Raw genomic sequence first — 14149 nt, forward strand, 5'->3', positions numbered from 1 at the left:
CTTATTTTTAAGATGCAAAGGAGTTCGGGAGCTTACCGGTGCCTGGCGGATCCCAGTTATTTGGCTCAGCCCCAAACCGAAGGGTCAGAGAAGAACATGAAACTTCATCTTTCGCAATCGGCCCGACGAACGCGTGTTTCCGGGCTCTTTCCTCATGCCGAAAATAAAGGCTGCCGGGCGCAGCGTTCTTTTTCTGCTAGGGCACGTGACCGACACGTGCCACACGCGGATAGCTATATTCCCCACTGGCATAGCTTATTCAGAGAATAGCCATATTTCTTACTAGGTAAAAGGATATATTTAGAAAGACAATATAAAGATTAGTAGTAAAAGAAGTAAGGAGACTACTTAATAAGCAATTAATTAAGTCTACGGGATCCTTATTAGTTAGCCCTTCCCTGCTACCCAAATTTTCTGAATGAGGGGTAATTTCCTTAAAAACGCTGCCGCCAGCAGTAGCGTTTTCAACAGCAAGGTAATAGCAGTTTCTATTACAATTTGAGATAACTTGCCCGCAACTAGGTATTTCTTTAAACGGAGAACGAGGAGCTACTATCCCTTCGTCCGGCGAGACATAGTCCACGCTAGCAAGGGGGCCTGGCTCAGACTGTAAAGTCGTACCTTTGCTAATAAACTTATTAGTCATCTATCACCTTTTCGCCCTGAGCCAGGCCCCCTTGCTAGCGTGGACTATGTCTCGCCGGACGAAGGGATAAGTATATTATACTATAACTCTATTAATTTATTTTATAAGAAAAATGCTTGTTGTTATCGTACTAATTAATCAAAGGGGCCTTGCGACCGGGCGCACGCTTCACTCGGGCGGTGAGAGATTTAGGCGCTAGCTGCACTAGGGGCTAGGTTGCGGCAGCATTTTTTGGAGGGGGGGGGAGTTATAATCTTACATTCGCGGAGCCTGGCGACGCGTCGCTTGAACGCACGCTGAGATTGTCGGCCTCGTCACCAAATTAGGAGGTGGCGTACTACCATTAAGCTAATTGTTTGAATATCCTTCGCCCAGTTTTGGCTTTCATGTTTTGATATTGTGCAGTTGCACAGCAGCATGAGGCAATTGTAGAAGATGATGCGGCCAAATAGAGAAGGGAGTGGGTGGCGAAGTGAGCCCCCTCGCCCCACAGGCTTCTTGCTAAGGCTTCGAGCGTCGAAGTGACAAAATGCAGCAAATCCCTCAGCAGCTCCCCTGCCTTTATAACAAAGACCCTCTGTCATCTGGGACGTCCACGAATTTATACTCGTGTAAGAAAGGCCTCAACGTTTATCGTGCAAACAAGGTTAGCGCTAGCTTTAATCTGCCACGATGCTAGAGGCGCCTTTCTCGAGGCCTATTTCGCTTCTCTCGCCGCCAGCGACACCAGTATCCAGCCGTGAAATTATCTCTAGTCCATTCGAAAAACGACCCTCGATATTCACCGGCCATATTATGCCTGCCACCATCCGGCGTGGCACTGGCCTCGCGAGAACAAGAGACAATGATCCAGGTGCACATTATACAGCGGAGCTGCGAACGGAACGGCTTGATGAGATCAAGGAATATCTATGGCTAGCTGGTCTTCCCAGCTGTGCGAGAGCATTACATCGACAACGACTGCTGGGCCGTGAAATTCTGATTACCGAAGACTCGAACGAGCACCTTGTTTGGCACAAGACACGCATTTTTGTCAAGCCATTCCCGACATTCTTGTTCGACCTTGACTGCTGGACACAGGAGATATGCCGAACCCGGCAACTATACGAGTCTGGGTGTGGTTTCCTGCTCTCGTATGCATGGCTTATTAGACATGAGAGCGACCTTCGAATCGCACACGAAAAGGCGCTACTGCCGAACAATATTGATTGGACAACTTGGACGGAGTTCATGGACGATTTCCTTGCTCATGTTGATCTGCAGTCTCTCAGCGGTATATCACCGAGATTTCAATATGGCGAGCTACGTTTATCACGATTGAACAAAATATACCGTATGACACGGTTCAACTGGCGAGATTTTGTTCGAGGTTACATGAGCACTTCCACTTGGTATGGAGACTTCTTCTCTCGCAAGTTTGCCTGGATGCTGGCATTTTTCGCATTCATGTCCGTGGCTCTGTCGGCAATGCAAGTGGTCCTTGCAGCAGCGAGAGGAGGTGAGGCGTTTAGCAAGGCATCTTATGGCTTCTCGATAGCCTCGTTGTTTGTAGCAGCTGCAGTTGCGGTATTATTACTGGTTGTATGGGTGACTTTGTTTGTGTATCATCTTGTTTGTGCTCGGATGAATAATCGACAAGTCATGAGTGAAAGACGAAGACTCGTAAATATTCGGAAAGACGTGGCATGAAAGAGGTCTAATAAATTGAGATTGCAATATTTATCAAGATGTAGGGAATGATCTCCTGCATCCAGAGAGAAGCTTCAAGGATGAAATCTGCAAGCCGTACATGAACATTTCTGTCGCTGTAGCTAAACCTGCAGAACTCCCCCGCCCGATCCGCCCAAAAAAGCTTCGGGGAGGCAATTTTGAAAAGCTAAGAATCGTGGGATACGAAACATCAGGGGTCCCATTGGAGCCTCATCGATATCAAATAAAATCACGAGGCTTTGGAGATCCAACCCGAACTCGTTCTAGCGACAGCTCTTCCCTGATCATAGTAAGGATTGGTGCAACAAATTCCGCTGCAATCAAATGTTTCCACTGCTACCCCATAATGCATCGTAATTGCTATTCAGGGAGACCGGTGTTTGCATGCACTGTCTTCACGGTCCTCCTACGTAAAAGTGCAGATCAGCTCTCAGCTTCGTTTCTTACTACTCTCATTTAGTTATTTTGACGCATCGAAACCGACATTAGAACCCGAGCAAGAACACCGACAGAAACGAGATTCCGCATTCGTTGTTTGAGGGGTTTAGGGGCGTGTGAGAGGGGTTCAACGGGTGAGGGGCATGCAGTGCAGTAGGCAGCAACTTCGTTAGCGTTCCCAAAAATGTTTTCAGAATAAAAACGCTAGTGAGGGGAGTAGAAGCGTTCACCGCCCAACCGCCCACTGTTACCCCTGTCGAAACACTAAAAAAATTGATTTTTTCACAGTGCTAGAAATTCTAAAAACTCCCATGATTATTATAATATGGTAGGAAGCCACGAATATCGGGAAAATGTAAAACGACCCCTCCCCCGGGTGTCGATTGGGGGCTGGACTAACCTAAAGTAGAGGAACACCAAAAAATCTAGCTTTTCTTTAAGTTTAATTTACTATATAAAGAATATTATAATTTAGTTTTTTTTCATATTATAGAAAGCTAATTTATAAGCTAATGGGATATGAAGTTTTCATTATATAATAATTAGTAGATTTAAGAAAATTTAAAGAAGGTAAGAAAAGTCGGAATTTATAAGGTGCTATAAGAGCCTGAAAATTTAGCGATCAAGCACCTGGAACTAATTTACCTCGTGCGCAATAATCGCCTCGCTTATCCCATGCCCTAAACTAGAGCTCTTATATACAAACTTCCTTATACCTATATTAGGAAATCTGATTCAAGAGAAAGGCTTAAGTGAGTACAATCAACTAATTAGGCATTATTAAAACTCTAAAATCCATTGATACGCCTAATCGACACGCGGGGGGGGGGGGGGGGGGGGCTTTTACATTTTCCCCTAATATCGGGTTACTTTCTTTATTTTGTAGCGTTGTTGTGAAATAGATTTTTGGGCGGTTGGCGGTGAACGCTTCTAGTAAATGGTCTGACTCCGACGGGGATCAGAAGTCTGAAACTTGGTTGGGACTCTGCTGCCGAACCAGGCTCTCCAACGGAGCTTCCGTGAATAAACACGAGGCCATTTGCGAGATGATGATTGATAGTAAGAATTTATTCATAGCATAAAAGAGAGCCTCAAACAATTTCCTCGGGGCCAGGACCAAGGTGACAACAGTGATGAGCCGCAAAGAACCAGCCCTTTCGACCTAAGTACCCTGACGCTCCTTCCACACTCTGCTCCTATTGGGCATAGACCTATTAAAGGAAGTGGATTGAAACATCAGAGCACGCGCTCAGATGTAGGCGAGATTGAAATCTGATCAACCTTGGCTCAACACAGAAATCGGGCGTAAAGCAGGGGTGATACCCTTTGAGTCTTTGACGCACATATCAGATCCTGTTTTGGACACCGAGTATCCCCTCGTGCGGCAGCCATTGCCCGCGGTAGCGGCCGCATATGAATATCCCCAATTCAGTCGAATACAACATTCTCCTCCAATCAGGCCTCGTGCATTTATGCGGCCGCTAGAGTTAGCCGTGGGCTGCCGCAAGAGGCGGTATCTACAACTGTTTGTGGTTCTAAATTTGCAAGAGCATCCAAAACAGAGCTGCAGTGCGGCGCGTACGGCCCCTGAACCGGTTGACTCGGTTGTGGGCGCACTTCGAATTCTCGGAAAAGGCCTTTTCGAACTCCTCACATATTCTCATCTCAAACAACTTCGCTATTGGGACATTCCAGATCTCATCATGAGTTTGGAGAGCGAGCATTCGAGAAGTTCCAATGCTCTTAGACCGGGACATACTCGTTCAACGTCCAGCGCGTCCACAAGTCTATCCTGTGACGAGCGTCCTCCTGCCGGCATGGTATCAAGACAAATGTCAACGGCAAGAAAGAATAACCCTCCGAGGAACTCGACAATTGTACAAACGTCTCCTCAACTCAATGTTCTTCAAGAATTTTCGAGGCCGACATCTAGATCAACAACCGAAGAAAGGCCTCTCCACGGCGTATTTCGAATGGAGAGCCCAAAGTGGAGCAGCAGGGTTCCGCCAGAGCAGCTTGGCATGAAGATACTGAATCCCGACGAGCAAGATGTATGTGTAGAGTTAGTAGACCCTCCAACTGCTGCTCACAAACTGCTGATTATCTTGAGTTTGGTCGCTGTACACGGGCTTGGCGCAATGCCTGATATTACCTGGACTCACAAAACGTCAGGTGTTAACTGGTTGAAAGATCTGCTTCCCAGCCAGATGCCAAAGACCAGAATCCTGCGATTTGGCTACGACTCACTCTGGTTGGGAAGGGACCCAATCCGAACAAGTATTGAAAGCATTGCCACCTTGCTTTTGAATTGCTTGAAACGACACAGGAAGGTAACTGTAACCTAATCCCCAAAGCTGTGTAGTTTCTGGACTGACTGGCCAGGAATGTCCACACCGCCCCATCATCTTCCTTGGCCATTGCTTTGGAGGGCTCGTCATTGAAGCAGTAAGACTTTTCAAATCATTTGCTTACGCTGGAGACCTTTAATAATCATCATAACTAACAATCTTGCAGGCTCTTTGCCGAGCAAACTTAGCGAAACACAAATGGCCTTACATACTGGACGCAACGGTGGGTGTTGCCTTTTTGGGCACACCGCACCGAGGATCAGATTCATTTGGTCCCAATGGGGGGATGTCGCATGCGAATATTCTTGCCCTGATCGCAGCCTCTTCGTATCTCAAAGCTGAATTCTCTGTAGTCAAATATCTGGACAATGAGCACAGAACGCTCTTAGACGTGTCCAGCAGCTTCCTTGCGATATTGTCCAGCCCGGAGATGAGAGATAGAATCGATATTTCGTGCTTTTATGAATCGCGTGCAGCATCCATCGAAAAAATCACTGGCGTGGACGTCACGGTAAGAACTTTTGTTGAATTCAAGTGTACCGTCCAAGACTAATTACTTCTGTGCTCAAAGGAATTTATTGTGGGCCAAGGCTCTGCAAGTATTGATGGATACTATCCCATTGAATTGAGCTGTGATCACTTTACGATCAACAAGTATGACACACTTTCGGACGGCAACCTCCAACTCATCATCTCGGAACTGACCGAAATGCTCGACAAAGCGATGGAGAGATGCCCAATGCCCTCCCCAGCACCGATATCTCTTTGGTCCCCTAACGACGCCCAGTCAATCAATTCACAACCAAGTCCAGATCAAATGGTTCGGCGTACCAATACAGCGCCTCCTATCCAAGGCCACCCATCCAAGGCGCAGCTTCCTTATCGCACCGAAGGGATTCCATATGCCCCGAGTTTGGTGTCGTACAACTCTCGAGCGTCGTCAAATAGTGGGACTGGCGACCAGTCAGAAAGAGATCTTCGTCAACAAGCAATGTACCGGCCGTCGAATGCAAATCTGTCAAATGCCTATAGCCCACCACAGCAAGACATGCATCCGCAAAAACAAGACATGTACTCACAACAAGAGACGCGTCCGCAACCAGATATATATTCACAGCAGTGGATGTATCCACCGAGGGAGATTGTCGCTGAAGACTCAATATCGTCCCATGGCCACTCGTCGGTATCAGGCTATGATGGATATAATGCACGCAATGAAGCTTATAGAAGCCCGACAACTACCGTTCACATTCAGGGCGTATGTACTTGTCCTGAATGCACAAGCACTCGTGAGAAGGATGAGCGACGGATGACTATCATGTCACAGTTGAAGCTGAAGTACGGGAGTGATCCTGTACCACAAGAGCGCCAGTGGAAGCAGGACCTCATTGTGAACTCTCCACTGTACGCAGCTGTGTTCTTCTCCGATCCTGGTCTTGTACACGAACTTCTTCATTGCGGCGAAGACCTCAATTTTCAGGATGAACGCGTGCCTTCTGGCACCGTACTACAGCTTGCTGCCTTTAAGGGGGACGAGGCTATGGTCAAGCTCCTTGTCGCTCATGGTGCTCTCATCGATCAGGAAGGAGGCGAGTACGGAAGTGCTTTGCAAGCAGCTGCTTCAGAAGGACATGTCAACACTGTCAGAATGTTGCTTGAACTCAACGATGAAAGCGATATGGAGCCATTGGACTTGAATAGGCAGACTGGTTCAACAAAGACAGCTCTCCAGGCAGCCGCCGCAGCCGGCCATACTGAGATCGTCCGAATACTATTGGAGCAGGACCTCGACGTTGACCAAAGTGATGCGCAGCATGAAAGTGCTCTTCATCAAGCTGCTGCAAATAATCATCTTGAGGCCATAGAGCTTCTCCTTGGTAAGGGTGCTGAAATTCTATTGCCGGGACCCAATGGAAGCGCGCTGGATAACGCCATCTACCAAGGTCACGAAGAAGCAGCCATGATGCTGTTGGCTGGTGGAGCAAAAATAGATGTTGATAATGACAAAAGTGCCGTTGCCATGAAACACGCTCTCAAATACAACCATGGAGGCGTTGTTAACCTTATCCTTTCTCATGACGCACATAAAGACGCCAAGATTAAGAAGTTAGCGGAACACCCTGTCGTTCAAGTCCCATCACCAAGAAATGTGCCAACAGGATTGAGCTCTCGTCAGTCATACCCCAGCAACTTTGATGCAAGCTGACGTCTCTGAAGTCTATCAAGTTCCTCAGGCCGGAAAGTCGTTCTTTCAAGTAGGATCAGTATGCTTCTGAACCAACCCTCTCTTGAAAACGAAAATGGCTAACTTCTGCTGATCTAGGTGATTGAGATTGTATGGTCCCCCAAAGATGCACTTGCAGCGAAAGGCAGCGAGTCAGATGACGATCTCTCCGATGCAGAATGGAACGGAAAGCGGTACCCAGCACGTCGATATATCATTGCCAAGCAGCGACAAGAGTGGTGCTACGCGTTGTACGTTCTGCATGAAGGACATTTTTTGCCATGCTAATGCCATATCACAGTCTGATTAGCAGCTTCCATGGCAAGACGCATAACCAGCTGAGAGCCATGGGATTTCACGATGAGAATCTAGACAAGATTTTCATGAAAGGAACTCGGCATGCGAAATTTCAACTCGAGTTATTGAATGATGATTTGCGTGTCGAGCCTGAGGAAGGTCGCCCGGGTGCTAAGCTCCACGAGAAGAGTCGTGTCGATTACAGAGACACATATATGGTATGATATGACCAGCAAGCTTCTGCTAATGGCTGACGAATTTGGGGCAGATCAAGTACAGTACAAGTTGCCGAAAGATTGGACACTTGACAGAAGGTTCTCTGTCAAGATTCGCGAAACATGGAAAGCATCTCGTCGGCTCAGAGTATTATAATTGCCATCACAGCCACCACCACTTTGATCATCATTGATTCGAGATAAAAGGGCATTGGGTTGAGCCGGAACTTAAGGAGTCAAATGACAAGTTAGAAGGAGATGTCCACGTAACAAAAGTTTTCAACATTGTATTCTAGTCTCGTTCGTAATGTATGGGTCTGCTTTGAAGACGAGTGCGCGAGAACTCAATTCATCTATTCTGCGACTGATATGTTCGTGCAATGAGGAAAAAGAACTTTTAACACAGTTCAGGATTACAACATTGATTCGTCGCCACCCACACACTCCCTGATTCTTCAGGGCCGCCGGCATTGAACTTAATAACAAAGAACGGATATAACGAGCCCTAAGTGTTGGCTACCATCTTATTCCCATAGACCGAAGTTGTGGTTGTGGCCGGGGAAATGCTCCAAGGCAGATATATCAATAAAGCATATGAGGCACAGGAGGGCTAACTTTAAGCTTTGATCCGACATTTGGGACAACTTGTTTGGCTATTGGATTTTGTCGATGCGCTTGAGACTGTTCGATTGTCCAGGATCAGGGAAGATATTAGTCTTGAAATAATTTCCACAATGGGTTCTGCGGTACCTATTTCAAGGTTGTAAGATTACAAACGAGTACTTGGCCTGAGTTGATCTGACGATAGACCTGGGGAGTCACGTTCCTTGTATACGTGATCAATAAGTCCGGCAATGACTTTTGGCAATTCCTCGTAGAAATCTCGCGTGTAGATATTATTCTCAGCCAAGTTATTGTCCTGGTAATAGCGGTCCTTGACAAGGCTCTTTCGACTTGAACCAGTAGAAGCACCATGCAACTGATGGACCGCACCAAGACACCTATGAGCCGTCCTCTGTATCTGCTTAGCACGAACGTGACCTGGTAGAAGCAGATTTTGGTGGCGGAGCGAATCTATTAGCATCTCGTCTGTATTCCATATTCAGCGCCGATTTTTGTAAGTCTCCTAGGGATAGTGTCGCCGTCTGAGGGACCAAGAAGACACCAGGGGATGTCAGAATTGCCGGAACACCATAAAAGTAAAAGCCCCAATTTTCGAGCCAACTACAACCACAAGCCACATAAAAAGTAGATAAATTTGTAGAGCTAAACGCGGGAATTCTTTTGGTCACATAGATTTCCTAAAATGCGCTGGGTTGTGAAGTTACAGGTGGCCTTAAATATTTGGTGTTCCGGCTATTCCGACACACCCTGGTGAGAGTATCCGACCGGTAGTGTCTTTCTCGGGAGGAGTCTGATCCCAAAGCAGACTCTACCCACTGTGTAACAAAACTATCGACAGACTCAGGACGGTATCTTTTCGAAGCAGGACTCGAAGGGAGCAGGTCGACAAGGTCTTCGAGGAATGCTGCGTTTGGACTTTTGATAGGGAGAGGCTTTGACTGTTGTTGTACAGTCTGCACGCAGATTTACGGGCGCAGGCTCGTTAGGGCGTACTCAGGATACTCAGGCTCTGCTCAGACTCTGCTCTAGCATGCTCACCCTCAGCTCAGGTTAAAGCAGCAGATGCTCACGTCTAGAGACCAAAACGGAACCAGCGAAAGGGAAAATTAATTATGAATCCAGGGGCATCTCGCTTAGCTTGGAAATAACAACATCCCCGATGAGGCCAAATTGACACCGCGTTATAAGTCTCATGTTTTTCTATGCGAGATAGAATTGTATAAGATCTCGATCGCATGGCTTGTCACCATTTGATGCACTTGCATGCTACCGTTCAAAATTAGAGATCTCTCTTGTAACTATTTCTTGGAGTGTTGGCGGTCGGGACAAGCACAGTACAAGGACATCGGTCATGTGAGTATGCCAGCCCCCTCGTTTCCAGGCCACGAATTTATGACCAAGAAATCACAATGCAGATAGTAAAGCTGATTATGGGACTGAAAAAGTGATTGCACTTTTCATAAGAAGATGGCAATCACAGTCTTGGGACAAGCGACCAGTTTGCCAAGCCATCTCTCTCTTTGCTTGTGGTTTCTGTCATCCGAGCTATAGTTTCAGCTAATGGCAGAAATTACTTAAGCTGATGTTTCCCCCTCTATAAAATGAGGTTTGGAATTTTTTACTGCACCAGTAGGCACATAAGCCCAGGATTCAAGGGGACATGCTTGGTTTTATAAGGATCTGTCTTTCACCACGTCCCTTATTATTAGCAATAAGCAAGTGCTTGTTTCTTATCGTTCAAAACTTCACATTTATTAACGATGAAAGCCTCACATGACGTAATATTCTTCGAAAATTGGAATAGTGAGCCGACACCGTGCCCCCCTCACCGCAAATAAATTTTGTTGGCTTGTGAATTCGCGACCCATGTATTGAAATTTCTCTATATCGCCATAATCACACGAAATAACCTCTCTCTTGCTCTTGCAACTCAAAGCTAACATCCACTTGCACGTTTCATCCCGCAGAATACAACAGTGCCGGCTCTCTGGAGACTCAATTCCTACTCTTGCGCTTGCAAACACGAAACCAAGCAGGTACTGTACAACTATCACTCGGCTCGACAACAAAGCCATAACGCCCACCCTTTGTCTTCCTCTTGATCTCACAGATCCAGCGCCGTTGCTAAGTCCAATCGAACCATCATGGCGTTTGTTAGGCTCAATCAATCTCCATACGAGGCCACGAATGATCAAGCAGCACTGTCTCCTCAAACCCCGACTCCACTCGAGTTCAGCCTCCGTAACGAAAGAGATCAAGTTCGCGAAGCCACAAAAACTGCCCTCAAAGACTCGACTTTCTGGAAAGACATGGCCGAAATGCAGGAAGCGGAAGTGCAGCGACTCTCGCCTGGGGCGCCCGGATTTCTCGACCAGATCCCGCAAAGATGGGACAAGACGATACCTTCCGACGAATCCGATTTTTGGGACATGATACTTGATGTCGTTTACGAAAAGTACGGCAGGCGTCTAGAGCTGGTGGCCGAGAAGCTTACACAGATGGAGAAGGACGAGAAGGATAAGGATAACGAGATTGTGCGCTTGACGAAGCTAGAGAGCGTCCTCAAAGAGAAGGACAACGAGATTTCAAGCCTCACGACAATGCATATGGATAGATTGGTCAAGGCTCATCCTGAGCTGCATAGGATGAAACGGGATGGCGTTAAGACGGTCACGGAAGCCATCTTGGTAAACACCTGGATTACATGCAAGTTGCAGGGAGATAGGATCAGAGAAGTGGTGAAAGCCCACAAGGACCTGGAGAAAGTGCTCAACAAGAGAGACGTGAAGGTGGGAGAGCTGAACAAGAAGATTACATCCTTGAATAAGCGGCTCGAGGAGATGGAGAGTGGCGTGAGATGTCGAGAGCGGGATGTCAAGCTTCGCGAAGACGCAGTGAAGACGAGAGAGCAGGAGCTCAAATCACAACCACGCAAGGCCAAGGAGTTGACGAAGGATTCTGGAAAGGAGTTGAAGGCCGCAAGAGCACAGATTAGGGAAGCAGAAGGCAAGATTGTGGATTTGGAGAAGAAGCTGAAGTCTGCGGCCGACGACCACAATATCCTCAAACTCGACTACGATGCATCCCTCTCCGAACTAGAAGCTCTCAAGGCAAACGACGCAAACGCCGACCCGAAACACAGCGAAAAGACCCGAGAACAATTTCGAAAGCTGAAGGAGGGCCGCGATAAGTTCAAGGGTCTCTACGAAGCCAACCGAAGCAGCGAAAAAATCATGCAAGACAGAATTACCAAGGCTGTCCGAACTGCAGAGGCAAAGCAGAACGCTACGTTCGAGGCATGGAAGGCCCGGACGCAGCAGGTTTCTCAAGAGACGGTCCAGAAATTGGAGATCATTGAAGCAAAAGCTGAGGCTGCAGAACAGCTGGCCAGCGAGACGAGAGTTGCGGCGGAGGCTAGGATTTCCGAGGTATTGAAGGATACGGACGAGAGAATCAAGGACTTGTCTCGGGCCAAATTGGGACTCGCGGCAGAGAATTCGGACAAGGATACGGAGATCGAGCAACTAAAGCAACAACTTGCTGCCTTATCTCTTTCCAAGGCAGAGAAATAGGAACTAGAGTTTGAGTCTGGCCCGCGGGGATAGGGAAACATGGAAAAGTCTGTTGCTCGTCTGGATGCTAGGTGATGAGTAATAGGGGAGAAGAATGGAGGTTGCATTTAGCATGGCTGCTGACACACCCGGGGTGCAGGGATAAGGTCGGCTAGAAGTACGGTGTCGTGGGACTGGAAAATCGGAGAAGTGTGTCTCAACGTCCTTCAATCCACACATCACCACAAACCCGGAAATGCACCACAGCATTTCTTGCATGGAGAAGTATCCAAGCATTCCCATTTTGTTCACATGTGCATCTATTTTGACTTGCCGGCCCGGCAGTACTCGGCATGCCCGCCCTGCGCGTGACGGCCAGGCGGGAAAAGTTCCCTCTGAGATGGATCATCTGCACTGCCGCCGCCATCAGTGACCATGCATGCAACATGACGTGAGAACGTGACAGGCCAACAGACAGCTGAAGGCGCTCAAGGCTGTCACTGCCACATTATATGTGATTGCCATGCCATCCAAGCCTCGTTCCTCTTCCCCCTCTCTCTTCTCTCTCTCCTAACAACTCACAAGACAGCACAGCACATCAACATGTCAGCGAAAGAATACTACGACAGCTTCAAGACCAACCCTCTTGCTCCTAACCCGCAGTATCCGGATACCCCGCCGGTGCTCTGGGCAGGCCCAGGCTATCCCGACGGGAAAAGAGACAGACATGCCTACCCTTTTCAACTCTACTACCCTCCCTCGCCTCCTCTTCAACCGCAACGACATCATTCAAGAGATCACTCTCGAGAAGCACGACCACCAATGCCTCAAAGACCCTACTACGCACCTCAACACCAGTCCTCACAAAGCATCCCTCAAGATCAATATCTGCAGCCTCCCCTCCGCCCTGAACGCTCCATCTCTGAGCCTCGCTTTCCCACAGAACATAAACACCATCACCACCATCGTCACCATTCACGGCATCGCTCAGATTCGCGATCAGATTCCCGCTCCCTGTCACGGGAACGATCTCGGGACCTATCACGAACGCGATCGAGAGACGACTCACGATCGAGGGACCACTCGAGGTCGAGGAATATACAGCGAGACCACTCACGCGACCGGGCGAGGCCACACAAGAAGGAGAAGGGATCAACTACGAATACATTTATCGGTGCTTTTGGCGGTAGCGCGATAGGGGATTTGATATTCCCCGGGCTGGGGACAATTGGCGGAGCGTTACTTGGGGGATGGGGTGGTCATGAGGTTGGGAGGAGTACGAGTGGTGGGTCGAGGGGACCGCATAAGAGGGATAAATATGATGAAGAATGGGAGGAGGGCTGCAGGCGGAGGGGTGAGATTCCATAAAAGGCAAGCAGGCAAGGACCGTACTGCTCATCCGGGCAAGGTTTTCTTGATCCCGCGGGCCTGATCTCTAGATCCTGTCGCCAGGTTGAGGAATAGTATCAAGGGGCAAGATATCCTTCGCAACCAGGTTGTGTCTGATTTAAAATCAAGTGAGAGTGGGCTTTTATTCGATCGCGGGCGATGAATGATTGAACATCTGGAAGACAGGCGGAGGAGGTAGTTGGGGCACGTCTTTCCCCCATTTCACTCCTTTTCTTGGGCCGAGCGAAGCAAGGATTCGATACCCTGGTAAAGGTTGATTCGGGAGCCGTCCTTGTGTGGAAACGAAATTCTTTTTTAGGTAGGGCGGCCGGTGTACACAGAAAGGGCTTGATGTCTATTCAGTGCAATGTCAGCGATCAAGTGATGCTTCATCACTCAAATACAATTTAATCTTTGTAAACTCAGACTTTAGGAAGAATGGCCATACTTCTAAGCTCTCATGCACTTGAATCCTCACGCAACAAGAATCTTCAAACCCCCAAGACCTCCTTCTCTCCTACCCTGCGGCCCATCTTAAGTAGCAGCATTTCCAATGAATTCAGACCCCTGAGCGCCTCATTGGTAAACAGCTTAAGTGATAAATTAGCCCCTTTACGCAGGTTGCTCCATAAGGCATTGCCGAGTTTTTCGAGACCCGAATCGAAGCTCTAACCTTACTTTAGCTTCATTGGGGACAGTCATGACGA

General features: G+C 48.0%; 4 protein-coding genes across 4 annotated transcripts; all 4 read left to right on the top strand.

The window, feature by feature from the left end:
- Positions 1-1181: 1181 nt before the first annotated feature.
- On the top strand, positions 1182-2418 carry K444DRAFT_612975 (uncharacterized protein). Its single transcript, XM_024880247.1, has one exon. It carries the CDS (start codon positions 1319-1321, stop codon positions 2333-2335), a length of 1017 nt encoding a protein of 338 aa, XP_024736820.1. The 5' UTR covers positions 1182-1318; the 3' UTR covers positions 2336-2418.
- A 2397-nt stretch (positions 2419-4815) lies between these two features.
- Positions 4816-5695, top strand: K444DRAFT_529476 (uncharacterized protein; the record flags this gene model as incomplete). Its single annotated transcript, XM_024874813.1, has 3 exons — positions 4816-5130; positions 5177-5239; positions 5309-5695. 3 exons carry the CDS (start codon positions 4816-4818, stop codon positions 5693-5695), a joined length of 765 nt encoding a protein of 254 aa, XP_024736821.1.
- Positions 5696-6637: 942 nt separating this feature from the next.
- K444DRAFT_482193 (ankyrin) lies at positions 6638-7240 on the top strand (the record flags this gene model as incomplete). Its single annotated transcript, XM_024873016.1, has 1 exon — positions 6638-7240. A coding segment is annotated over one exon (603 nt), but the record flags the coding sequence as incomplete, so codon positions are not given.
- Positions 7241-12295: 5055 nt separating this feature from the next.
- On the top strand, positions 12296-13918 carry K444DRAFT_612977 (uncharacterized protein). The gene has a single exon (XM_024880248.1). It carries the CDS (start codon positions 12657-12659, stop codon positions 13419-13421), a length of 765 nt encoding a protein of 254 aa, XP_024736823.1. The 5' UTR covers positions 12296-12656; the 3' UTR covers positions 13422-13918.
- Positions 13919-14149: the final 231 nt, after the last annotated feature.

Source organism: Hyaloscypha bicolor, assembly GCF_002865645.1.
Source record: "Hyaloscypha bicolor E unplaced genomic scaffold K444scaffold_73, whole genome shotgun sequence".
Taxonomy (NCBI): Eukaryota; Fungi; Ascomycota; class Leotiomycetes; order Helotiales; family Hyaloscyphaceae; genus Hyaloscypha; species Hyaloscypha bicolor.